This window comes from Spermophilus citellus, assembly GCF_964194105.1.
Source record: "Spermophilus citellus genome assembly, chromosome: 1".
NCBI classification, from domain to species: Eukaryota; Metazoa; Chordata; class Mammalia; order Rodentia; family Sciuridae; genus Spermophilus; species Spermophilus citellus.
In genome coordinates this window covers 244839885-244867842 of record NC_138182.1, presented here as the reverse complement: position 1 = coordinate 244867842, position 27958 = coordinate 244839885, and the positions used below count along the sequence as shown (strand labels likewise).

General features: G+C 38.7%; 1 protein-coding gene across 1 annotated transcript in view; it reads right to left on the bottom strand.

Moving 5' to 3' along the window:
* LOC308645585 (COMM domain-containing protein 7-like) overlaps nucleotides 1-23761 on the bottom strand; it is a 147567-nt gene extending 123806 nt beyond the window's left edge. The window contains exon 1 of the mRNA XM_081287804.1: nucleotides 22854-23761. Within this exon, the coding sequence (XP_081143930.1) occupies nucleotides 23124-23687 (564 nt within the window). The 5' untranslated portion in view covers nucleotides 23688-23761 and the 3' untranslated portion in view covers nucleotides 22854-23123. The remainder of the gene's footprint in view (nucleotides 1-22853) is intronic.
* Nucleotides 23762-27958: the final 4197 nt, after the last annotated feature.

Sequence of the window (27958 nt, the reverse complement as noted above, 5' to 3'; positions counted from 1 at the left end):
AGCCTGCCTTTGATGGACTTATGAGTAGACTAGACACAGTTGAGGAAATTCTCTGAGCTTGAGACTGTATCAATAGATTAAGTTCCAAAACTGAAAAACAAAGAGGAAAAAAAGAGTGGGAGAACAGATAACAGAATACCCAAGGATGTGGGACAATTGGAATACATAAAGAAAAGAAGCAGAAAAAATATCCAAAATAATAATGACTGAGGATTTCCCCCAAATTGATGTCAGACACTAAACCACAGGTCCAGGAAACTCAGAAGACACAAATCAGGATAAATGCCTGAAAAACTTACCTAAACACATAATTTTCAACTTAAAAAAATTACCTATAGAGAAACAAATAATCACATCATATCTGATATCTGATATCATGACCCTTTTCCTCTGAAAATCATGAAAGCAAAAAAGAAAATGGAATGAAATATTTGAGAGTGAAAAGAATAACTTATAATTCTTTATTTTACAAAATTATCCTTCAAAAGAGGAGATGAAAATCTTTCCAGAAAAATAAAAATGGAAGGAATTTGTTGCCAGTAGACCTGACTTGCAAGAAATGTTAAAAGAAATTTTTTAGAGTGAAAGAAATTATATAGGTAAGAAATTTGGATCTATATCAACAAAGGGAGATATCAGAAAATAAGTGAAGGTAAAAAAATTATTTTTCTTATTTTTAATTGATATTCTAGTAAGAATTTGTCCAAAATGTATTCAATATATGTGTACATGTGCTTATGAATGCTTATGTATAAGTGAAATTAATGGTAGCAATAACATAAGGGAGGAGAAGGAGAAATTACAATAATTTTGTTATTATAAGGTATTTCCAACTATCCACAAACTAGCATATGTATTATTTGAAAGTGGTCATAGGTTATTTGTAAATATACAGTGCAAATTCTAGGGTAACCACTTTAAAAAGCTTTTTTTCAATGTATGATTGATATACTAAGAAAGAAATAGAATCATATAAAATACTCAATTAAAACCACAAATGACAGAAAAAGAATGGAAGGCAAAAATAGGAATAAAGAATAAAGGCAATAAATAGAAAACAGTAATCAAAATGACAGCTACTAATACAATTACATCAATAATCACTTTAAATGTCAGTGATCTAAATATACTAACCGAAAGACAGATTGCCAGAGAGAATCAAAAAACAATACCCTCAACTATATGTTAACTTATCTTAAAAACCAACTTTATTGATACAGATATGTAGAAATTAGAATAGATTGACATACCATGTGGATACAATAAAAAATGAGAATGTAGTCATTTGACGAGGTGCCAATAATACACAATGGGAAAAGGATAGTCTCCTCCATAACTGGTGCTTGGGAAACTGGATGTCCACATGGAAAGATTGAAATTAGACCCTATCTTACATCAGTTACAAAAATGGCTTAAAATGGATTAAAGAATTAAATGTAAGACCTGAAACTATTCTTAGAAGAAAACATAGTAGAAAAAGCTTCCAGATATTGGTCTAGGTGATGATTTTCTGAATATGAACCCAAAAGCTCAAGGAACAAAAGCAAAAATAAGCATGGCTTCATCTAGCTAAAAAGCTTCTGCATAGCAAAGGAGAATTCAACAAAATTAAAAAACAACTAATAGAATGGGAGAAAATACTTACAACCATATATCTGATAAGGGGTTAATATCCAAAAAATATACCTCACAAAAACCCAATGGCACTGCTGAGCACTTCCATGTGAACCCTGCTGTGAACACTGAGGCTGGCCACCATCTGCTTCTGTCTTGGCAGCTGGACTTCTTTCACAGCCAATAGATGCCTCTGTAGGTGCCACCTACTCCTCCAAGCTTGGGGAGGGCCAAGGACATCCCCTTCCATGCATGCTGACTATTCAGACTTCTCAGAGGATTAATTCAATGATTGAGTTAAGGCTCTCAAAACCTAATCATTTCACCTTTAAACCTTTTTGCATAGTCTAATTCGTGAGCTTTTGGGGACTCCTAGTGAATAAACCATAACACATCTTCATCAGATAGCAATATCTTCTTCATAACTTGCTGCAGCTTCTACATCAGCAGTTGCTTCTTCACCTTGCACTTTTATTTTATGTAAATTGGGCCTCTTGCCATAAACATCATGAATCAAACTCTGGTACCTTCAATTTTACGAAACTTTTTCACATCTCTTAGCATTAAAATAATCTAAAGTTACTGTTTTCTCTGGTTTTACTTTGGCTTAACAGAATGTGGTTTGTAGCAAAAAAAAAAAAAAATCAGGAGCCACTTGTCAAAAGAAACGAACTTTATTTTTAGAACACACACACCACACCACACAGCTCCTCAGGAAAAACCCTCAGAGCCCAACTGCCACCACCGGCTTCCCACAAGCCTCTCAACCTCCCCACCTCCTCCTGCTCTTGAGGCCAGTTGGCTGGGTCGCGTGGGCAGAGTCAAAAAAAGTCCCCCAATGAGCAGCTCTGTGGTCTGAAAGGGCAGGGAAACAACCCAATGAGCATCACCGCAGAGGAGCCAATCAGTTGGCAGCTAGAAGTTTGCTGGGGCCACTCTGAGCCAATCATCAGCTGGCAGCTGGAAGTTTGCTGGCAGCTGGAAGTTTGCTGGGGCCCCTTCGGCTGTGGCTCTCAACATCTCCCCCTCTCTGTTTAAACAACAAGCATGTGGCTTAGGGACTGTGCCTGCCTTAGGTTGTCCAATACTACATATGGTTCTTACCCATCATCAGATGAGCTGACCTCAAGGCGTCAGCCTCCTGTCTTAGGTTGGTACCATTGCAATTGGATCTTACCCGTCATTGATTACTGGTCCAGCATACAGCCACACCTGTGGATAGGTCTTTGTACCATGGGGGGGGGGGTGAGGTTCTTTGCCTCACCTCTGTTGGCCCCAAAATTTTAGCTGAACGACCATCACAAGCAGAAGGGAGGAAGATACACCAAGCCAATTGACGGCTCCTTTTGGAAAAAATGTACCTACATAGATATTTCTCCAAAGAAAATATACAAATGGCTAACAGGCACATGAAAAGATGTTCCACATTACTAATCAATAGGAAAATGCAAATAAAAATCCCAGTGAGATATCACCTCCCACCCTCTTAGAATGGTTATCTAAAACAATTGGTGACGATGTAAAGAAAAGACAACTCCCTTATTCTACTGATGGCAATATATGTACAGCACTTTTGGAAAACAGCATAGTTTTCTTTAAGAAATTAAAAATAGAACTACTGAGCAATCCAGCAACCCCTCTTGTAGGTATATATCTGAGGGAAATGACAATCAGTAGCCTGAAGATATATCTTCATCCCAAACTCACTGCAGTATTATTCACAATAGCCAAGGTACGGAAACTACTTAAATGTCCATTAACAGAAGAATGGATAAATTGTGGTAATATATACAATATATGATTCAGACGTAAGAAGAAATTGTATCATTATATAATTTGCATGTAACAATGGATCCCAATATTATATGTAATTATAACCCATTAAAAATTTTATGAGGCAAAGCTGGGTGTAGTGGCACACTGTGGCCCCAACAACTTGGTGGGCTGAGGCAGGAGGATCACAAGTTCAAGGCCAGACTCAGCAACTTAGTGAAGCCCTAGGCAGCTTAGCAAGACCCTGTCTCAAATATTTTTAAAAAGATCTGAGGGGCTGGGGTTGTAGCTCAATGGTATAGCACTTGCCTAGCTTGCATGAGGCACTAGGTTCGATCTTCAGCACCACATAAAAATAAAATAAAAATATCGTGTCCATCTATAACTAAAAAATATTTAAAATTTTGTTAAACCAGAGTGACTAAATTAACTTCAGATACTGCAATCTTCAGAGCAAGGACAGTTATCAGGGATAAAAAAAATAAGGATAATGGTCAGTTTACCAAGAAGACATAACAATCCTTAATATGTATGGGTCTAATAACAGAGCCTCAAAATATGTGATGCAAACACTGATAAAACTACAAGGAAGAATTGATGGACCCATTATTTTAGTTTGAGGCTTCAATACCCCCTTGTCAAAAATAGACATATCCAAAATGTAGATTAGTAAACACATAATTGAACTCAGCAACACCAGTGGTCCACTGAATGTAATGGACATCTATAGACTACTTCATCCAACAACAGGAGAATATACATTATCAAGCTCAGATGGAACATGTACCAACATAGTCACAGTCTGAGCCATACAACACACCTTAACAAATTTAAAAGAATAGAAATCATAAAATGTCTGCTTTCAGACTACAATAAAAATTAAATTTGAAATAATTATCACATAACTTGGGAGGTCTACAACTACACACCTTTGTTTTCCCTTTTTTCTCTCTAGCTTCCACATAAGAGGAAACAGTACAACCCTTGACAAAATTTTTGAGTTTAGCTTATTTTTCTTAACCATAATGTTCTCAAGTTCTATCCATTTTCCTGTAAATGACAACTTCATTCTGCATGATGACTGAATAAAATTCCATTGTGCGTTTGTGTATGTGGAACATATAATCACATTTTCTTTGTCCATTCATTCATTGATTGACATCTAGGCTGCTTCCATATTCAGCTGTTGTGAATTGTATTACTATAAACACGGGTATGCTGACCTTAATTTTTTAGGATAAATACCTAGTCTTTTGAGGAACTTCCACACTGATTTCCATAGTGATTGTACTAATTCACAATCCAACAATATAAAATTGTTCCTTTTTTTTCCCATATCCTCTTCAGCATTTATTATTTGTATGATGGTTGTCATTCTAATAGGAATGAGATAAAAGTGTAGTTTTGATTTGCATTTCCCTAATTGCTAAAGACATTGAACATTTTTTTCATATATTTGTTGACCATTTGTATTTCGTTTTTTGAAAAGTGTCTCTTTAGTTCATTTGCCCATTTATTGTGTTATTATTTTTTTGGTGTTAAGTTTTTTAAGTTCTTTATTCTGGATGTTAATCCTCTGTCAAACGAGTAGCTAGCAAAGTTTTTCTGCCATTCTCTGTTTACACTCTTCTTTCCTTTGTTGTGCAGAAGCTTTTAAATCTGGTATTATTGCCGCAGTCTTGGCTGGGCACAGAATCACGAGCCACCACAGCTTTGTAGATTCAAACAGCAATTCTTTATTCCCGAACTCACACCGGCCTCCACACATGCTCTGGGGCAATCCCAGTTCTGCTACCACCCAATTCACCTACTCCACGAGGCTTTCTTCCCAAAAATACTCTCTGAATCTCACGAGAACTCAAAGGGAGCTCAGGTAGCAGGAACGCCCTATTTCCAGCAGCAATAATCCTCAACATCGAACTTCCCTAAAACCCAAGGTCTTAAACTGGGAATGCCCTTAACCCAAGGAGCGGGATACTTCCTCAAACTGCAGGATACACCCTAATCCTGGATCCACCCTGGTCATTGAGCAGGGTCACCTTTCTCAAACACACATGCAAGGTCACAGCAAATTTCCAAGGCAAGTCCATTTAACATGTGGTACGCTGGCAAGGAAATATCGATGCATCATTCCTACTTGGCAATGGCCCTCAGCATCTCCCCCCTTCTGATTAATTAAACAACAAGCAATGTGGCTTAAGGACCGTGCCTGGTAGGTTGTCCAATTCAACATATGGTTCTTACCCATCATGGGAGAACTGACATTTAGGCATCAGCTTCCTGTCTTAGGTTGAATTCACTGCAATCAGATCAACCCGTCACTGACTACCGGTCCAGCATTCAGCCATGCTTGTGGATAGGCCTATGCACCAGTGGGGGGGTGAGGTTCTTGCCTCAACTCTGTTGGCCCCCAAATTTAGCCTTGGTGCCAGTGGGGGGGTGAGGTTCTTTGCCTCACCTCTGTTGGCCCCCAAATTTTAGACCATCACTAGTAGAAGGGAGGAGGATACAGAAATGCCACGACACCAAGCCAATTGACGGCTCCTTTGGAAAAATTGCGTCACTGGTGACACCATCAGCAAAGATATGCCAGCATTACCACAATAAACATGGGGTGAGCTGGCAAGGAAATTGCATCACTGGTGACACCATCAGCAAAGATATGCCAGCAGTACCACAATTCGCTGCACCACACGATATTTCACAATGCATGCAACTGATATATAGTCCAGGAAAGTTCTGCAGGCAGTTCAAATCGGAGGAGTCTATCAATATGTCCATTTCCTCCCAAAGTAAATCAAGTCCTTGATTGAGCATTACTTGTTGAGTTATATTCATTGATGCATCAGTTTATACAGTTTACTGTGATGGCTATCATAGAAGCTGTAGTTTGGTTTTATCTTAGTCTTCACCGGCACTGGGATGGAGATGGGAATTCTGGCAATGATGCTACAGAGACATTATCCTGAACAGAATTATTAAATATAATGAAAAGGAAAGGTGAAAGTAAACAAACAGATCTGTTAACCTCCTTAAAAAACAATCCTTAACAGCTGTTTACCTAATTTAAATTAAACCATTTAAATCACATGAATAAAAAAAAAATTCGGATCCATTTTTTCATGAGCGCTCCTCATATATGAAATAGACATACACACATACAGACATACAACACAAAACAGTGCACACATAACATACAACACATAAGACAATAAAGGCCTTGTAGTTTTACCTAGGTGAAATCTCCATTGCAATGTTTAAAAACTCTAGTCAAAAAATAAAACACAGTCAAAAAATAAAACTGATCAGAAAAATATTAACCTAGGTTTGTATGAGCTCAAAAAATAAAATAGAACTTTACGATGTGGGAAAAATGCAATAATAAAATAGATATTGAAAAAAGCACCGTGGTTAATCACTGTCGCAGATGTAAGAATAGCCAAGCTGGAGCTCTGGATATCAGCTGTTATGGATTTGAGTCAAATCATCTTTTTCTTCTGTAGAAATTGCTTTAGTTAATCTCTCTGGAATCCAAATCGGCTGCTGTTCTCCCCGTGGAAACACACAAACGGAACCCTGACTCCAGACAATAACTGGATCAGGGCCTTTCCATTGTCCTGTTAGAATATCTTTCCAAAGTACCTTAGGCTTATGTACATTTTTTGGATACATATGTCTTTCCGCAGCACTAAGTCCTGATGAATCCAAATTTAGAAAGTTTAGAGTAAAAAGGGTTATTTTAAGTTTATCTTTGGGGGATATATACCCCTTCCCAATTCCCTCTTTTTGCTTTAATAGGTATGTTTTAATAGTTTGATGAGCTCTTTCAACTATGCCTTGTCCCTGTGGATTGTATGGGATTCCTGTTATATGAGTAATACCAAATGATGAGCAAAATTGTTTAAAAGAGGCAGAAGTATAACCAGGACCGTTATCAGTTTTTAACTGTTTAGGAACACCCGCAGTGGCAAAATTTTGTAAGCAATGAGCTATAACATCTTTAGTTTTTTCTCTGGCATGAAGGGAGCCCATCAAAAATCCAGAAGAAGTATCAACTGTAACATGTAAATATTTTAATTTCCCAAATTCTGGCAAGTGTGTGACGTCCATCTGCCAAATATGGTTAGGTATCAGTCCTCTAGGATTGACTCCAAGATTAACTTGTGGTAAAAAAGTCACACAATTTTGACATTGTTTTATTACATGCCTGGCTTGTTCCTTAGTTATTTTAAAACGCTTTTGTAAAGTATTAGCATTAACATGAAACCTTTTATGAAAATTTGTAGCTTCTTCTAATGTAGAGAAAATATGTACATCATGTGTAGTTTTATCTGCTAAATCATTGCCCAAACTAAGGGCTCCAGGCAATCCTGTATGTGCCCTAATATGTCCTATAAAGAATGGATCTTTTCTGTCCCAGATTAAACTTTGTATAGTGGAAAACAAAGAGAAAACAGTAGAGGAAGGGGAAATCCTACCAGCATCTTCAAGGGATATAATAGCATTAACTATATATTGACTATCAGAAAATAAATTAAATACAGAATCTTTGAACATCACAAAAGCTTGTAAAACTGCATTAAGCTCTACCTTTTGAGCTGATTGTTTGGGTACTAAAAATGTAAAAGTTTGATCAGGGGTAACTACAGCTGCTGTACCATTATTAGACCCATCAGTGAATATATTTGGAGCATTCATGATAGGTGTTTTCCTTGTCATTTTAGGAAAAACTACAGGATGCTTAGACCAAAAAGACAACAAAGGATTCGATGGCAAATGATTATCAAATGAAACATTAGATTTACACATGATTATTGCCCAAGTATTTGACTCATTAGCTAACTCATCAATTTGATCCATAGTATATGGAGTAATAATTTTATTGGGAGAAATTCCAAACACTCCCTTTGCTGCTCTTATTCCTTTGAGTATTAATTGTCCTACAGCCTCAGGATACCTAGTAAGAATAGTGTTAGGAGAATAAGATAAATGTATCCACAATAATGGACCTTCTTGCCAAAATACTCCTGTAGGAATATTTTTTGTTGGTAGTACAATAAATAATAAAGGCAAACTTATATCAATTCTATCTAGATGCATATTTTCCATATATGTTTCAATAATTTTTAATGCCTTTCTAGCTTTAGGAGTTAACATTCGGGGTGAATTTGGATCTGATGGACCTTTTAGAATATCAAATAAAGGTCCCAACTCTCCTGTTGGTATGCCTAGATAAGGCCTTATCCAATTTATGTCTCCCAATAACTTTTGAAAATCGTTGAGTGATTTGAGTTGATCTACTCGTATTTGAATTTTCGGTGGACGGACCATGGTTGAGGATAATAGAACTCCTAAATAATTAATTGGAAAATTTAATTGTACTTTATTGCTATCTCTAGATTATAATTTTTTAACAAGTTTGTAAGTGTGGCATGACATTCCAGCAATATGTTTTTATCTTTATGTGCTAATAATACATCATCCATATAGTGAAATATTTTTAGTTCAGGATTTTGATTTCTAAATGGCTGGATTGCTTTATTAACATAGATTTGACACATAGTTGGACTGTTAGCCATTCCTTGAGGGAGTACTTTCCACTCATATCTCTCATCAGGACCTTCATGATTTAATGCAGGGATAGTAAATGCAAAACGTGGACTATCCTCGGGATGAATTGGAATCGAAAAAAAACAATCTTTAATATCTATAGCTAAAACATGCCACGTTTTTGGTAAAGCAGACAATTGAGGAATCCCTGATTGAGCAGGTCCCATAATAACCATCTCATTATTAATGGCTCTTAAATCTTGCAATAATCTCCATTTACCCGATTTCTTTTTGATAACAAAAATGGGAGTATTATGGGGAGATACGGAAGGTTGTAAATGTCCTTTCGCTAATTGTTGTTTGACCAGATCATGGGCTACTTGTATCTTTTCTTTAGTCAAGGGCCACTGAGGTACCCACACTGGTCTTTCTGATTTCCAAGTAATTTTGATTGTCTCAGTGGCCCTTTCTGAAAATCCGACCCATGTCTGTCTGTTCCTTGATCTAATTGAATTGGTGCTGCTAAACCTTGTTCTTATTTTCCTAATCTTTTTTCTCTCCTAACACCTTGTCTATCCCTAGTAGTGGGCGCATTAGAATTGATGTTATTTGTTAACATCAAACCTAGTTGATCCAGGACATCTCGTCCCCATAAACTAATAGGAAGGTGATCCAAAACATATGGCTGTATAGTTCCTTCACATCCTTCAGGATCCTTCCAATCTAATACCATAGCACTTCTATGGGGATTAGTCGCCACTCCTAGGCCTTGAAGCGTTTGAGTGGCTTGTTGTAATGGCCAATGTTTTGGCCATTCTCGACGAGATATGATGCTAAGGTCAGCACCTGTGTCCAGTAGCCCATTAAACTCGTGACCTTGAATATTTAGTTTTAGCATTGGGCGAGAATCTAAATTTAAAGACAACATAGCCCAATCTACACCTGTGGAGCCTAATCCCTTAGAACCTCTTTCTACATTATGACTAGAGAACTTATTATGTAGGCTGGGTATTATTAACAACTGTGCTATTCTATCTCCAGGTGAAATTACTGATATACCTCCTAGAGAACTAGCTATAATTTTTATTTCACCTACATAATCGGGATCAATTACCCCAGGACTTATCATAAGTCCTTTTAATGTAGATGAACTACGTCCCAATAATAAGCCTACTGTTCCTTGGGGAAGAGGTCCTTTTACTCCTATAGGAATGATTTGAACTCCCATCTCTGGAGTTAATACTGCTCTGGCAGAGGCGCAGATGTCCAACCCTGCGCTCCCTCGGGTTTGTCTGATGAGGGATTTAATGGACAATGTGTCCTGGGCACCACCTTGATGGTGTTGCTGGGTTCCTCCACTGCCCCGTATATTTGTGGTTGTGGGCCCCGGAGCATTGGGCCCCCCAGTCCGTTTTTTGGCAATGAAGCCTGATGCCTTTCTCCACAATATCATGGGTAAATACCTGATCCTTGTCCGTTTTTTGATAACGGAGTACCTTCTATGGTGGTTTGAGAACGGCATTCATTAGCCCAATGTCTCCCTCTATGGCATCGTGGGCAAATACCCGGTATTCTATTCCTTTGATTTCTAGTTTTGTTAAAACCTCCTCTTATGGGGCAGCTCCTTTTAAAATGTCCTGTTTGTTCACAATTATAGCATGTTTCTGGCCTGGCATCTAAAGCCTGTTGTACTGCAGCTGCCAAGACTTGCCCTTGTTCATTAATATCTCTACATAATTTAATATATGTATTTAAGTCTTCATGTCTCCATGGTCTAATAACCTCCCTGCAGCAACGATTTGCTTGGTCATAAGCCAGTTGTTTTATTAATGGCATTGCTTGATCTGTATCCCCAAAAATTTTGGCGGCTGTTTGAATAAGCCTATCTACAAAGTCAGCGTAAGGTTCATTAGGTCTCTGTATTACCTTAGATAGCTGACCTTGTAAATCTCCATGTCCTTGTAAAGTCTTCCATGACCTAACTGCGTCTGCAGCAATTTGTGCATATATAGCAGGATCATATTCAATTTGTTGCCATTGACCCTCATAAGGTCCTTTTCCTAAAAGCATATCTAGATTTCTTTGAGGGTAACCGGCTGCTGCATTTTGCCTAGCTGTCTCCGTGCAAAATTCCTCATTGGCAACTTTCCATAACAAATATTGTCCTCCATTTAGCACAGATTTACACATGCTAGCCCAATCTGCTGGCGTCATGTCCAAGTTAGTAATGGATTCGACCATGCTTACCGTGAAGGGAGCTTGGGGACTGTAGGTTGTTACAGCCTCCTTTAACTGCTTCACTGTTTTAAAATCTAAAGCATGGTGAATTCGCTGCCCTCCTACCTGCTCAAGTATAGGGCATGCTAATCTTTGAGGTCCTGTCTCAGGATCCCACTTATCAACTATGGGGTTTGAGGGCCACTCAGCTGTTTCCATCAGTGGGGCTGTTGGTTGAATTACGCCCTCGGGTAATAAAACGGAGTTAGTAACAGCCTCTTGTTGTGGCCTTTTTCCTAATAACCCCTTTTCCTTTAAATTTTCTTCCTCTCTCTGACTAGCTCAAGAGATCTCTTTTGCTTGATCTAAAATGTCTTTCTCCATGGCCTGAATCTCTAACAATTTACTTAACACTTTTTCAGTTTCTTTTTTACTAATTTCTAATCTTCTATAAAGATAACGCAACCCAATAAGATAACACAAAACAAAACCGCAACTGAATGAAACAAAAACTAAATAAAAAATCGTTGTATCAAATTTCTCTTCCTGGGTGCCCTTGACCTGCAGTAGCAAGTCATTCTGCACCAGCATGCACCAAGTACTTGAGGTTCTTAATAAAGGTACTATGAAAGAACATAAGACAGGAAAATAATTAAATATTTTTACTGTGTTTTCAATAGATCTTTGTATATGCAGTGTTGAGAATCAAACCCTGTTCTTCACATGTGCCAGAACCATGAATTTTTGTTTTCAAAAGTATATTTATTGAGAGAGCGGCCGGGGCGGCGCTGGCTGTGGAGGCCGCGGAGGAGCAAGGCGCGGGAGCCCGAGGCAGACACACCGGAGGGAGTGGAGCGAGCGCCCCGCCATCATCCCGAAATAGTGAGAAGAGGAAGATGGCTGCGGGAAGTGAGTAAGCCGCTCCGTGCTCCGCGCCCCGCGCCACTGCGTCTGAAAAGATGAGACAAACAGCTGTGACTCAGCATTAATCCATCCGGCTGAAACAACTGATCAGCCCTTCTCATCATACGGAGGTAAATGCCTACCGAGCCTTCATAAGTAGTGGCCACAGGTTCCTAACGGGGCTTGAGAGAGACAGTAAGGACCCACCCGTTGCATTGGTCGCCCGGCAAAGGGAAACGAACTGTCGCCATTTGCAAGAGACACCACTATGGCAGAGAACTGACGTCACCAGACTGCGGCGGAGGAGATAACTTCATTGAAACCTGCTGCTACAGGTGTGTAACCCCATAGCTTTCCCTCTCCACACATCAGGGAAACCTTAAGGGCCCCTCCCAGTTCTCCCGTGAGTGCTACAGCCAGCCCGAGGGAATCAGGGGTGGTGCGGGACCCGCGACGCGGGACTACCGCTCCCACCAGGGCTGACTGGTGAGGTCTCTTGCACCAGCTACGGGGGAGTGGCTACCGGAGTGCAAGTAAAATTCGCTGAGGATTCTCAGCCCCAAGCTCTACAAACTTAGGGTCTGAGGGAATGGCAAACTGGAAGAGTGAGCCCAGTCGTTCATGAAAACAGGGCTGCCGGGAGCAGCAGACCTGGCGTGTAGCCAGTATTGTGGTGAGAGGGGCCTGGCTAGAGGAAAAGTGGGAAGTGACTAGACACAAGAGGAGGCCCTAGGCACTCAGGATTGGAGACTCACCCAGTCTGGGAGGAGCTGCTGCACAGAGATTTGTTCCCGTGTACTGACAGGAGAAACTTGACCTGGTGGGCACAGCGCCACCTACTGGAAGAGAAGTTAATCAAACTCTAAGACGGCATTTATTAGTTTTTTTTTTCTTTTTAATTTTTTATTTATCTTTTATTTCTATATCACAGCAGAATGCATTACAATTCTTATTACACATACAGCATAATTTTTCATGTCTCTGGTTGTATACACAGTATATTCACACCAATTTGTGTCTTCATACCTGTACTTTGGATAATAGTGATCATCACATTTCACCATCATTAATAACCCCATGCCCCCACAAAATCATATTTAAATCAAGGACATGATGAATGTGGTAAAGAAAAGAAAGAGATTTTTCACTGTATGCTTGTTTGTACTTTGATTTAAAATTTTGTACTACATAATTAAAAAAATAATTCATTTTTTAAAAGATTATCTAAAAAGAATAGGTGTGGTGGTGCATGTCTGTAACCCCAAAGACTTGGGAGACTAAGGTAGAAGGATTGCCAAAACTTAGTGAGACCCTGTCTTTTTTTTTTTTTTTTAATATGTTTCAGTTGTAGTGGGACTCAGTACCTTTATTTTATTTACTTATTTTTATGTGGTGCTGAGGATCGAACTCAGGATCTTGCATATGCTAGGCAAGGGCTTTACCGCTGAGCCACAACCCCAGCCCAAGACCCTGTCTTTTTTTTTTTTTTAATTATTTTATTGTTGGTTGTTCAAAACATTACATAGTTCTTATTATACCATATTTCACAGATTGATTCAAGTGGGTTATGAACTCCCATTTTTACCCCATATACAGATTGCTGTGTCACATCAGTTACATTTCCATTGATTTACAAATTGCCTTTCTAGTGACTGATGTATTCTGCTGTCTATCCCATTCTCCACTGTCCCCTCACCCCTCCCCTCCCCTCCCCTCCCCTACTCTCTCTCCATCCCCTCTACTATAAATCGTTTCTTCCACTTATATAATTTTTCTCCTACTCTACAGGGTAGAGACGAAGAGCTGGAGAAGAAGAATAACATTAAACAGGGATGATAGGCGGGAGGGAAAGTGAGAGTTAAGGGAAATTGCATGGAACTGGAAGGTGAGCCTCAGGGTTATATACAATTACATATAAGAGGAAAGGAGGAGTAGGAGAAAAAATTTTTTTTTTTTGATTTGGGATTTTCTTTCATCTTCATTTTTCTAACTCGTTGTTTTTTTTTTCTTTCTTCTTCTTTTTTCTCTTCTAATTTTAATTTCAATTTTTTTAATTATTATTATTATTTTTAAATTTTTTTCTTTTTTTAGTTCCTATTTCTTTCTTCTTTTGTCTTTTCATTTTTCTTATCCCCCCTTCCTTGAATTCTACCTGCCTACTCTCATTCTCTTTACTGACTTCTTCCCTTCCCTTCTAATACCTTTCCTCCCAAGCATCAAATAAATTTATAGGAGTAAACAGTAACTCAGCAGTCAAACAGAACAAGAAGCAACATGAGCAGCTTCAAGAAACAAGGAAGAAAAGGAGTACAAACAATGCAGGACAGCCTAAATATTCAGGAGGACCTAGAGTCATCAGAAAAATGGTCATATGAAGACCTCAAGGAACACCTTAGACAGATGGAATGGAACCTTAAAGAGGATACAAGACAGCAAATTCAAGCAGCGAAAGAACACATTGAGAATGAATTACATAAACAGCTAAAAGAAGAAGTTAAGCATCTCTATCAGGAGATAGAGATTATAAAAAATAATCAAACAATAATTCTAGAAATGAAGGAAACGATAAACCAAATTAAAAACTCAATTGAGAGTATCACTAACAGAGTGGAGCAAGTAGAAGCCAGAACGTCAGATAATGAAGACAAAATATACCATCTTGAAAAGAGTCTAGCCAACTCAGAAAGGCTGGTAAAAAATCACGAGAAAAACATCCAAGATTTATGGGATAACATAAAAAAACCAAACTTACGAGTCATCAGGATAGAAGAAGGTACAGAGATTCAAACCAAGGGAATGAGAAACCTGCTGAATGAAATAATTACAGAAAACTTTCCAGAAATAAAAAAGGAAACAGATATACAAATTGAAGATGCATACAGGACACCGAGCACACAAAATCACAGTAGACCAACGCCAAGACACATTGTTATGAAGATATCCAATATACAGAGCAAAGAGAAAATATTAAAAGCTACAAGAGAAAGGAGACAGATTACATTTAGGGGTAAACCAATAAGGTTAACAACGGATTTTTAATCACAGACACTGAAAGCAAGAAGGTCATGGAACAATGTATTTCAAACACTGAAAGACAATGGATGCCAACCAAAAATTCTGTATCCAGCAAAATTAAGCTTCAGGTATGACAACGAATAAACATCTTTCACGATAAACAAAAGTTAAAAGAATTTGCAGCCAGAAAACCAGCATTGCAAAGCATGTTGAGCAAAACACTACACGAGGAAGAAATGAAAAACAATAACCAAAACCATAAGTGGGAAGTGCCTCAGTAAAGACAGAGGGCGAGGGGAAAGATAATCACGGAGAAACAAACTAAATTTTTTTTAAAAAAAGGATAAACAATCAAACATGGATGGAAGTTCAAACCATATATCAATAGTAACTCTGAATGTTAATGGCTTAAACTCTCCAATAAAGCGACATAGGCTGGTATCATGGATTAAAAAAACAAATCCAACAATATGCTGCCTCCAGGAGACACATCTGATTGGAAAAGACATACACAGGCTGAAGGTGAAAGGATGGGAAAAAATATACCACGCACACAGTTCTCGTAAGCAACCAGGGGTGGCCATCCTCATATCGAATAAAATCGACCTCAAGACTAAGTTAATCAAAAGGGATATAGAAGGTCATTATATACTGTTAAAAGGAACCATTCACCAACAAGACATAACAATTATCAACATTTATGCACCAAATAATGGTGCTGCGACATTCATAAAACAAATTCTCCTCAAGTTCAAGAATCAAATAGACCACAACACAATAATTATGGGTGACTTCAACACACCTCTCTCACCATTGGACAGATCCTCCAAACAAAAGTTGAATAAAGAAACTATAGAACTCTTATCCCCCAAAAAAATAAAATACCTGGGAATCAACCTAACAAAAGAGGTGAAAGACCTATACAATGAAAACTACAGAACCCTAAAAAGAGACATAGAAGAAGACCTCAGAAGATGGAAAAATATACCCTGTTCATGGATAGGCAGAACTAACATCATCAAAATGGCGATATTACCAAAAGTTCTCTATAAGTTCAATGCTATCCCAATCAAAATCCCAACAGCATTTCTTGTAGAAATAGATAAAACAATCAGGAAATTCATATGGAATAATAAAAGACCCAGAATAGCAAAAACAATGCTAAGCAGGAAGTGTGAATCAGGCGGTATAGCGATACCAGACTTCAAACTATACTACAGAGCAATAGTAACAAAAACAGCATGGTACTGGTACCAAAACAGGCGAGTGGACCAATGATACAGAATAGAAGACACAGTAACCAATCCGCAAAACTACAACTCTCTTATATTTGATAAAGGGGCTAAAAGCATGCAATGGAGGAAGGATAGCATCTTCAACAAATGGTGCTGGGAAAACTGGAAATCCATTTGCATCAAAATGAAACTGAATCCCTTTCTCTCGCCATGCACAAAAGTTAACTCAAAATGGATCAAGGAGCTCGATATTAAATTAGAGACACGGCGTCTGATAGAAGAAAAAGTCGGCTATGATCTACATACTGTGGGTCAGGCTCCAAATTCCTCAATAGGACACCCATAGCGCAAGAGTTAACAACCAGAATCAACAAATGGGACTTACTCAAACTAAAAAGTTTTCTCTCAACAAAGAAACAATAAGAGAGATAAACAGGGAGCCTACATCCTGGGAACAAATCTTTACCCCACACACTTCAGATAGAGCCCTAATATCCAGAGTATACAAAGAACTCAAAAAATTAAACAATAAGATAACAAATAACCCAATCAACAACTGGGCCAAGGACCTGAACAGACACTTCTCAGAGGAGGACATACAATCAATCAACAAGTACATGAAAAAATGCTCAACATCGCTAGCAGTCAGAGAAATGCAAATCAAAACCACCCTAAGATACCATCTCACTCCAGTAAGATTGGCAGCCATTATGAAGTCCAACAACAACAAGTGCTGGCGAGGATGCGGGGAAATGGGTACACTTGTTCATTGTTGGTGGGACTGCAAAATGGTGCAGCCAATTTGGAAAGCAGTATGGAGATTTCTTGGAAAGCTGGGAATGGAACCACCATTTGACCCAGCTATTCCCCTTCTCGGTCTATTCCCTAAAGACCTAACAAGAGCATGCTACAGGGACACTGCTATATCGATGTTCATAGCAGCACAATTCACGATAGCAAGATTGTGGAACCAACCTAGAAGCCCTTCAATAGATGAATGGATTAAAAAAATGTGGCATTTATACACAATGTAGTATTACTCTGCATTAAGAAATGACAAAATCATAGAATTTGGAGGGAAATGGATGGCATTAGAGCAGATTATGCTAAGTGAAGCTAGCCAATCCTTAAAAAACAAATGTCAAATGTCTTCTTTGATATAAGGGGAGTAACCAAGGACAGGGTAGAGACGAAGAGCTGGAGAAGAAGATTAACATTAAACAGGGATGACAGACAGGAGGGAAAGGGAGAGTTAAGGGAAATTGCATGGAATTGGAAGGTGAGCCTCAGGGTTATACACAATTACATATAAGAGGAAAGGAGGAGTAGGAGAAAAAATATATAAGTGGAAGAAACGATTTATAGTAGAGGGGATGGAGAGAGAGAAGGGGAGGGGAGGGGAGGGGAGGGGGGACAGTGGAGAATGGGATAGACAGCAGAATACATCAGTCACTAGAAAGGCAATTTGTAAATCAATGGAAATGTAACTGATGTGACACAGCAATCTGTATACGGGGTAAAAATGGGAGTTCATAACCCACTTGAATCAATCTGTGAAATATGGTATATTAAGAACTATGTAATGTTTTGAACAACCAACAATAAAATAATAAAAAAAAGAAACTATAGAACTCAATATCACAATCAATAACCTAGACTTAACTGACATATATAGAATATATCAGCCATCATCAAATGGATATACTTTTTTCTCAGCAGCACATGGATCCTTCTCAAAAATAGACCATATATTATGCCATAGGGCAACCCTCAGTAAATATAAAGGGGTGGAGATAATACCATGCATTTTATCTGACCATAATGGAATGAAACTGGAAATCAATGATAAAAGAAGGAAGGAAAAATCCTACATCACATGGAAAATGAACAATATGTTACTGAATGATCAATGGGTTACAGAAGACATAAAGGAGGAAATCAAAAAATTCTTAGAGATAAATGAAAATACAGACACAACATATCGGAATCTATGGGACACAATGAAAGCAGTTTTAAGAGGAAAATTCATCGCCTGGTGGTCATTCTTCAAAAAAAGAAAAAACCAACAAATAAATGAGCTCACACTTCATCTCAAAGCCCTAGAAAAGGAAGAGCAAAACAACAGCAAATGTAGCAGAAGGCTAGAAATAATTAAAATCAGAGCGGAAATCAATGAAATTGAAACAAAAGAAACTATTGAAAAAATTACAAAACTAAAAGTTGGTTCTTCGAAAAAATAAATAAGATCGACAGACCTTTAGCCATGCTAATGAAGAGAAGAAGAGAGAGAACTCAAATTACTAACATACGGGATGAAAAAGGCAATATCACAACAGATGCTACAGAAATACAGAAGACAATTAGAAATTATTTTGAAAACCTATATTCCAACAAAATAGTAGATAGTGAAGACATCGATAAATTTCTTAAGTCATATGATTTACCCAGACTGAGTCAGGAGGATACACACAATTTGAACAGACCAATATCAATGGATGAAATTGAAGAAGCCATCAAAAGACTACCAACCAAGAAAAGCCCAGGACCGGATGGGTATACAGCGGAGTTTTACAAAACCTTTAAAGAAGAATTAATACCAATACTTTTTAAGTTATTTCAGGAAATAGAAAAAGAGGGAGCTCTTCCAAATTCATTCTATGAGGCCAACATCACCCTGATTCCGAAACCAGACAAAGGCACCTCAAAGAAAGAAAACTACAGACCAATATCTCTAATGAACCTAGATGCAAAAATCCTCAATAAAATTCTGGCGAATCGAATACAAAAACACATCAAAAAACTTGTGCACCATGATCAAGTAGGATTCATCCCTGGGATGCAAGGATGGTTCAACATACGGAAATCAATAAATGTTATTCACCACATCAATAGACTTAAAGATAAGAACCATATGATCATCTCGATAGATGCAGAGAAAGCATTTGACAAAGTACAGCATCCCTTTATGTTCAAAACATTAGAAAAACTAGGGATAACAGGAACTTACCTCAACATTGTAAAAGCTATCTATGCTAAGCCTCAGGCTAGCATCATTCTGAATGGACAAAAGTTGAAGGCATTCCCTCTAAAATCCGGAACAAGACAGGGATGCCCTCTATCTCCACTTCTATTCAATATAGTTCTCGAAACACTGGCCAGAGCAATTAGACAGACGAAAGAAATTAAAGGCATAAAAATTGGAAAAGAAGAACTTAAATTATCACTATTTGCAGATGACATGATTCTATACCTAGAAGACCCAAAAGGGTCTACAAAGAAACTACTAGAACTAATAAATGAATTCAGCAAAGTGGCAGGATATAAAATCAACACGCATAAATCAAAGGCATTTCTGTATATCAGCGACAAAACTTCTGAAACAGAAATGAGGAAAAACACTCCATTCACAATATCCTCAAAAAAAATAAAATACTTGGGAATCAACCTAACAAAAGAGGTGAAAGATTTATACAATGAAAACTACAGAACCCTAAAGAGAGAAGTAGATGAAGATCTTAGAAGATGGAAAAATATACCCTGTTCATGGATAGGCAGAACTAACATCATCAAAATGGCGATATTACCAAAAGTTCTCTATAGGTTTAATGCAATGCCAATCAAAATCCCAACGGCATTTCTTGTAGAAATTGATAAAGCAATCATGAAATTCATATGGAAAAATAAAAGACCCAGAATAGCAAAAGCAATTCTAAACAGGAAGTGTGAATCAGGTGGTATAGCGATACCAGATTTCAAACTATATTACAGAGCAATAGTGACAAAAACAGCATGGTACTGGTACCAAAACAGGCAGGTGGACCAATGGTTTAGAATAGAGGATACAGAGACTAATCCACAAAGTTACAACTATCTTATATTTGATAAAGGGGCTAAAAGCATGCAATGGAGGAAGGATAGCATCTTCAATAAATGGTGTTGGGAAAACTGGAAATCCATATGCAACAAAATGAAACTGAATCCCTTTCTCTCGCCATGCACAAAAGTTAACTCAAAATGGATCAAGGAGCTTGATATCAAATCAGAGACTCTGCGTCTGATAGAAGAAAAAGTTGGCTCCGATCTACAGATTGTGGGGTCGGGCTCCAAATTCCTTAATAGGACACCCATAGCACAAGAGTTAACAACAAGAATCAATAAATGGGACTTAATTAAACTTAAAAGTTTTTTCTCAGCAAGAGAAACAATGAGAGAGGTAAATAGGGAGCCTACATCCTGGGAACAAATTTTTACTCCTCACACTTCAGATAGAGCCCTAATATCCAGACTATACAAAGAACTCAAAAAATTAAACAATAAGATAACAAATAACCCAATCAACAAATGGGCCAAGGACCTGAACAGACACTTCTCAGAGGAGGATATACAATCAATCAACAAGTACATGAAAAAATGCTCACCATCTCTAGCAATCAGAGAAATGCAAATCAAAACCACCCTAAGATACCATCTCACTCCAGTAAGATTGGCAGCCACTATGAAGTCAAACAACAACAAGTGCTGGCGAGGATGTGGAGAAAAGGGTACACTTGTACATTGCTGGTGGGACTGCAAATTGGTGCGGCCAATTTGGAAAGCAGTTTGGAGATTCCTGGGAAAGCTGGGAATGGAACCACCATTTGACCCTGCTATTGCCCTTCTCGGACTATTCCCTGAAGACCTTAAAAGAGCATGCTACAGGAATACTGCCACATCGATGTTCATAGCAGCACAATTCACAATTGCTAGACTGTGGAACCAACCCAGATGCCCCTCAGTAGATGAATGGATAAAAAAAATGTGGCATCTATACATAATGGAGTACTATGCAGCAATAAAAAATGACAAAATCATAGAATTTGCAGGGAAATGGATGGCACTAGAGCAGATTATGCTTAGTGAAGCTAGCCAATCCCTAAAAAACAAATACCAAATGTCTTCTTTGATATAATGAGAGCAAATATGAACAGAGCAGGGAGGAAGAGTAGGAAGAAAAGAGTAACAGTAATCAGTGACATGAGATGGGAGGGAAAGGGAGAGAAGAGGAAAATTGCATGGAAATGAAGGGAGACCCTCATTGCTATACAAAATTACATATAAGAGGTTGTGAGGGGAATGGGAAAATAAACAAGGAGAGAAATGAATTACAGTAGATGGGGTAGAGAGAGAAGAAGGGAGGGGAGGGGAGGGGGGATAGTAGGGGATAGGAAAGGTAGCAGAATACAACAATTACTAATAGGGCATTATGTAAAATTGTGGATGTGTAACCGACGTGATTCTGCAATCTGCATTTGGGGTAAAATTGGGGGTTCATAACTCACTTCAATCTAATGTATGAAGTATGATATGTCAAGAGCTTTGTAATGTTGTGAACAACCAATAAAAAAAAAAAATTCTCTTCCTCAGGGCGGACAAACTTCAAACCTTGAGCCAACCATTTTTCCCAGTTTGCCTGAGAAATTTCTAGGGACAGGCAGCTTGAAACAAAAACGAAATAAATCAAAACAAGAACACATTGTTTTTTAAAATGGTCACCCATTCTCTCGCCTTCCCTCAGGGGCGAGCAATTTCACTTACCTCCAAGTTTCAGACGCTCCCCGTACGGACCACCAAATGCCGCAGTCTTGGCTGGGCACAGAATCACGAGCCACCACACAGCTTTGTAGATTCAAACAGCAATTCTTTATTCCCGAACTCACACCGGCCTCCACACATGCTCTGGGGCAATCCCAGTTCTGCTACCACCCAATTCACCTACTCCACGAGGCTTTCTTCCCAAAAATACTCTCTGAATCTCACGAGAACTCAAAGGGAGCTCAGGTAGCAGGAACGTCCTATTTCCAGCAGCAATAATCCTCAACATCGAACTTCCCTAAAACCCAAGGTCTTAAACTGGGAATGCCCTTAACCCAAGGAGCGGGATACTTCCTCAAACTGCAGGATACACCCTAATCCTGGATCCACCCTGGTCATTGAGCAGGGCCACCTTTCTCAAACACACATGCAAGGTCACAGCAAATTTCCAAGGCAAGTCCATTTAACATGTGGTACGCTGGCAAGGAAATATCGATGCATCATTCCTACTTGGCAATGGCCCTCAGCATATTATCCCATTTATTAATTCTTAGTATTATTTCCTGAGCTTTAGAAGTTCTATTAAGGGAGTCATTGACTGTGCTTATATGCTGAAGTGTTGGTCCTACATTTTCTTCTAGAAGTTCCTTCTAGTTAGAATGAAACTTATAGCATTGAATTCATATGTTAGAGAAGAAAAAATATAAGAAACTAGAAGAAGAGCAAATTATTATTATTATTTTTTCATGTCTTTATTTAGCCCAGATACCGTTTCTTTTTTTTAATTTTTAAAATATTTTATTTTTTAGTTTTAGGTGGACACAATATCTATATTATTTTTATGTGATGCTGAGGATCAGACCCCGTGCCTCACGTGTGCTAGGCAAGTGCTCTATCACTTGAGCCACAACCCTGGCCCCCAGGTACCATTTCTTTACTGTGGAGCTTTGGTGGGGAGATGAGGCCTCCCCCCACCCAAATCTGAGGTGTAGTCAGTAGCCTGTTGGTCTCTAAAACTAGTCTGGAGATGGGTGGTGGTGCTGTTCAGGGACTCTCTGGGCTGGGCTCTGTAAGTACGTAATCCCATTGTTTTTCAGAAGCCTCTGTGCACCTGCACTCCCCAGAGCCAGCAGGGCCCCCTGGAGAACCCATGGCCAGAGGAAGGTGCCTGGAGAGCAGTCACCAGGGAAGGGAAGGCGACAGAAATCAGCTCAAACACTCCATGCTGGTCCTGGCTCGCTCCATCTACAGCAGGAAGCTGTAGAACTGGGGCAGGGTTAATTCTAGGTACACATTTTCAGTTTGATTTCCTTTTTTAACCACCAACTTTAATTGTAAAAAAGTACTGCCCACTTTTTCTAATTCACTGCTTCCAGATGTCACTCCGAACTTCCACTCCATGTCGATAAGCTGGTTGATCATCAGGGTCTGCCCCAGGGCCCACTGAGCAAGGGTGGGGGCGTTCTGTTTCCACTTTTCAGAAAAGTAAGTGGCTTTCTCCTCGCTGAGGCCCAGAGTTAGGAAATCCGCCTGGACCTGCTCTGCTGTGAGACTCCTCTTCAAGGCACCATTGGGAACCAGGAGGAGGCTTTTCACGACGCTTCTGAGAGGGCCCAGACTGATCTGATTGGTGGTGGCAAATTCAGACAGTTGAGCCAGAAACCTTTCCACCTCTTCGGGCTCGATTAGGAAGTGGAAAATTACTTCTGTCAGGGCTGAGAACTGCTGCGCGCCCAGCTGGTTCAGCTGCTGCATGTCGCCGCCCACGGCCTGGGGCACCGCGTCCTGCGTGCAGTGCAGGCGACCCATGGCCCCGGCCGCCCCGCCGCCCTTGCCGCGCTTCCTCCTCCGGCGGCCTCGCCGCGCTTCCGCAGCCGCACTTTCGCCACGGCCGCGCCGCCCCCGCCGCGCGCGCCCCCGGCCTCCTGCGGCTCGGAGGAGGGCCGTGCGCAGCGGCGCGGTCACGCGCGGGAGTCCCCGCCAGGACCGGGCTGCGGACCCTGGATAAGGCGTCTGGCCTCTCTTTACTGTCTGTAAAAGGACCCCGGGTGGCTGCTCAAAGGCGCCCATTCTGCCAGAAAGCTGAGAGCTTCGCCTCCAGGAGGTCTTCCATCGTGGCTCGTTGCTCTCAGTGTCATCACCTTTGTTATTAATCATTCACAAAACTTTATTTCTTGCGGTGCTGAGGATTGAACCCAGGGTCTCACTCCTGCTAAAGTGCTCTACCGCTGACTTAGCGTGAACAGCCCTCAGCCAGGGTCGCATGCCCACCCGACGCCAGGCCCTGGGACTAGAGGTGGGAAAGACCACAGGCAGGCATGGCCCTCAGGGAGGAAAGCCACAGCTCCCAAACTCTCAAGAAGAGCAAATTAAATCTGCAGAAAGCAAAAGAAAAATAATACATATTAAAGCAGAAATCAATGAAACCAAAAATAAGAATTCAACAGAGAAAAATCAATGAAACCAAAAGCAGCTGCTTTGAAAAGTTCAAGAAAATTTATAAACCTCTAAGTCACAAAAGAGACATAAATTAAGATCAGAAATGAAATAAGGAAAGCTGGGGTTGTAGCTCAGTGGTAACGCACTTTGGAGAGGGAAATAGACAATCTAAATGAGCCTATATCTAAAGACATTAAATCAAGAATTAATAGCCTTCTAGCGGCTTGGTGGCACACACCTGCAATCCCTGTGGCTCAGCACTCATTTGCAATTAGTGCAAGTGATCCAATCATATCAATAGAGGCAGAAAAAGTATTTTATAAAATTTATCAGTCATTCATGATAAAAACTCTCAGTAACTAGGAATAGGAATAGAAAAGAACTTCCTTAACTTGATAAAGATATCTACAAAACTCATAAGGCTAACATCATACTTAATGGTGAGAAACAACATTCTCACTAAAATCAGAACAAGACAAGAACATCTCATCTCTGCTTTTGTACGTCATACTGGTAGTCCTAGCTAAGGCAATAAGATAAAAACAGGAAACAAAAGGTATATACGTGAAGAAAGAAGAAACAAAATTATCTTTCTTTGCCAAAGAATGATCATCTATGTTGAAAATCTTGAAATAACAAAACAAAAACTCATGAAGCTAATAAACAAACATAGAAATGTTGCATAATACAATATTAATTTATAAAGAAATCAATTATTTTCCTATACACTAATAATGAACAAGATGCAATGAAGTAGAATTTGAAGTTATTAACAATACTATTTACATTAGCCCCCCACAATGAAACACTTAAGTATAAATTAACAAATGTGAACAATATCTAAAAAAGCAAAATTATGAAACTCTGATGAAAGAAACTTCAAATAAATGGAGAAATATTCCATGTTCATGTTAGGAAGACTACATTGTCAAGATGTCGCAAGATTGTCAGTTTTTCCAACTATCAAAAAGATTCAATATATTCAATATATTGGAGTCAATGTAACTCCAATCAAAATGCCAGCAAGTTATTTTGTATATATCAGCAAATTTATTCTAAAGTGTATAAGTAAAAACAAGAGATGCAGAAATGGCTAAACGACATTGAAGGAGAAAATTAAATTGTAGAACAATTATTACTCAGGGCTGGGGTTGTGGCTCAGTGGTAGAGCGCTTGCCTAGCACCTTCAAGGTCTTGGGTTCGATCCTAAGCACCACATAAAAATAATAATAAACAAAAGTATTGTGTACAACTATTAAAAAAAACAAATACTACCCAATTTCAGGATTGATCATAACATTACAGTTTATCAAGACAATGTGGTATTGGCAAAATAATAGACAAATAGATCTCTGAAACAAAAGAAGGAGCTTAGAAATAGACTGACACAAATATAGTCAACCGATTTTTTCCAAGGAGCAAAGTTATTTCTACTGCTACCACTGTAGAAAAGATAGATTTTTCAAAAAATGATGCTGGAACAATTGGACATCCACATGCATAAACATGAATCTAGACACAGAGCATACAGTCTTCACAAGAAATTAACTCAGAATGGATCACAGATATAAATGTAAAATGAAGAAGTACAAACCTCTTAGAAGATAGTATAAGAGAGCATCTAGATGACCTTTAATTTAGCAATAAAACTTTTTAGATACAACATCAAAGGCACAGTCCATGAAAAAATAAGTTAGGCTTTACCAAAATTAAAATTTTCTGATCTGTTAAAGACACTGTCTAAAAAAATAAACATGCAAGCCACCTTTTGGGAGAAAATATTTATAGAAGACATTTCTAATAAATTATTGTTATCCAAAATACACAAAAAATTCTTAAAACTCAACAATAATTAAATGACCCATCCAGGCATGCTGGCTGGCAGGGAGCTAAGGCTGGAGGCTGATTTAAGCCCAGTAGTTTTTGTTCAGCCTGGGCAACATAGCAAAACCCCATCTCAAAAAACAAAAAATAAAAAGAAAACGACCCAGTTACAAAACAGCCAAAGATTTTAGTGGACACCTCACTGAGAAATACAGATGGAAAATAAGCATATGAAAAGATGCCCCATATCACATGTCATCAGGGAAATGCATATTAAAATATAATGCGATATGACTACACATCTATTAGAATTGTCCAAATCCAGAACACTGATAATACCAAATCCTGAGAGGGTGTAGAGCAACAGGAATTCTCATTCATTGCTGGTGGGAGCAAAATGTTATAAACACTTTGGAAGATAATTTGGCAACTTCTTACAAAATTAAACATGACCTTACCATGCAATCCAGCAATTATTCTCCTTGGTATTTACCCAAAGAAACTAAAAAACATATCCAGACAAAAAAAGTCTTTTCCAAGATGTTTAACAACTTTATTCACAATTGCCAAAGTTTGGAAGCAATAAAAATGTCCTTCAGTAGCTGAATGGCTAAATAAATTGTGGAACGCCCAGATCATGAGATGTTATTCAGCATTATTATATGAGTTATCAAGCTGTGAAAAAGACATGGAAGAAACATACATGGATATTACTATGTGGGAAAAAAAAGTAGTCTGAAAAGGCTACATGCTGTATAATTTCAATTATATGACATTCCAGAAAAGGCATAACTCTGGAGACAGTAAAAAAGATCAGTAGTTTTCAAGGGTTAGAGGGGAAGGAGGAATGATTAAGTGGATCACACAGGATTTGGGGGGAATTGGGTCTACTCTGTATACTATAATGTTGGATACCTGTAATAATACGTTTGTCCAAACCCACAGAAAATGCAATGCTAACAGAGACTTCTGATAATAACAATATGTTTACCAGTGGTAACAAGTGCACCACTCTGGTGGGGGATGTTGATGATGGAGGAAGCTGTGTTTGTGTGGAGTCAGGAAATAGAGGGGAAATATCTGCATCTCCCACTTAATTTTGCTGTAAACCTAAAACTACTCTGAAAAGTGATTTGTTGTTTTTTTTAAGTTGAACAGTTTTTATTTTTATTTTTTTAATTGATTTTATTTTTTTAAATACACGACAGCAGAATGCATTACAATTCTTATTACACAAATAGAGCACAATTTTTCATATCTTTGTATATAAAGTATGTTCATGACAATTCATGTCTTTATACGTGTACTTTTTTTGCATTACAATTCTTATTACACATGTATACCACAATTTTTCATATCTCTGTATATAAAGTATGTTGATACCCAATTCATGTCTTCATACATGTACTTAGGATAATGCTGACCATCACATTCCACTGTCCTTGCTAATCCCCTGCCCTCTCCCTTCCCCTTCCACCCCTCTTCCCTATCTAGAATTCATCTATTCCTCCCATCCTCCCCCTCCCTACCCCACTATGAGTCAGCCTCCTTATATCAGAGAAAACATTGGCATTTGTTTTTGGGGGATTGGCTAACTTCACTTACCATTATCTTCTCCAATGCCATCCATTTACCTGCAAAGGCCATAATTTTATTCTCTTTTATTGCTGAGTAAAATTCCATTGTGTATATAGGCCACATTTTTTTAATCCATTCATCCACTGAAGGGCATCTAGGTTGGCTCCACAGTTTAGCTATTGTGAATTGTGCTGCTATAAATATTGATGTGGCTGTGTCCCTGTTGTATGCTGTTTTTA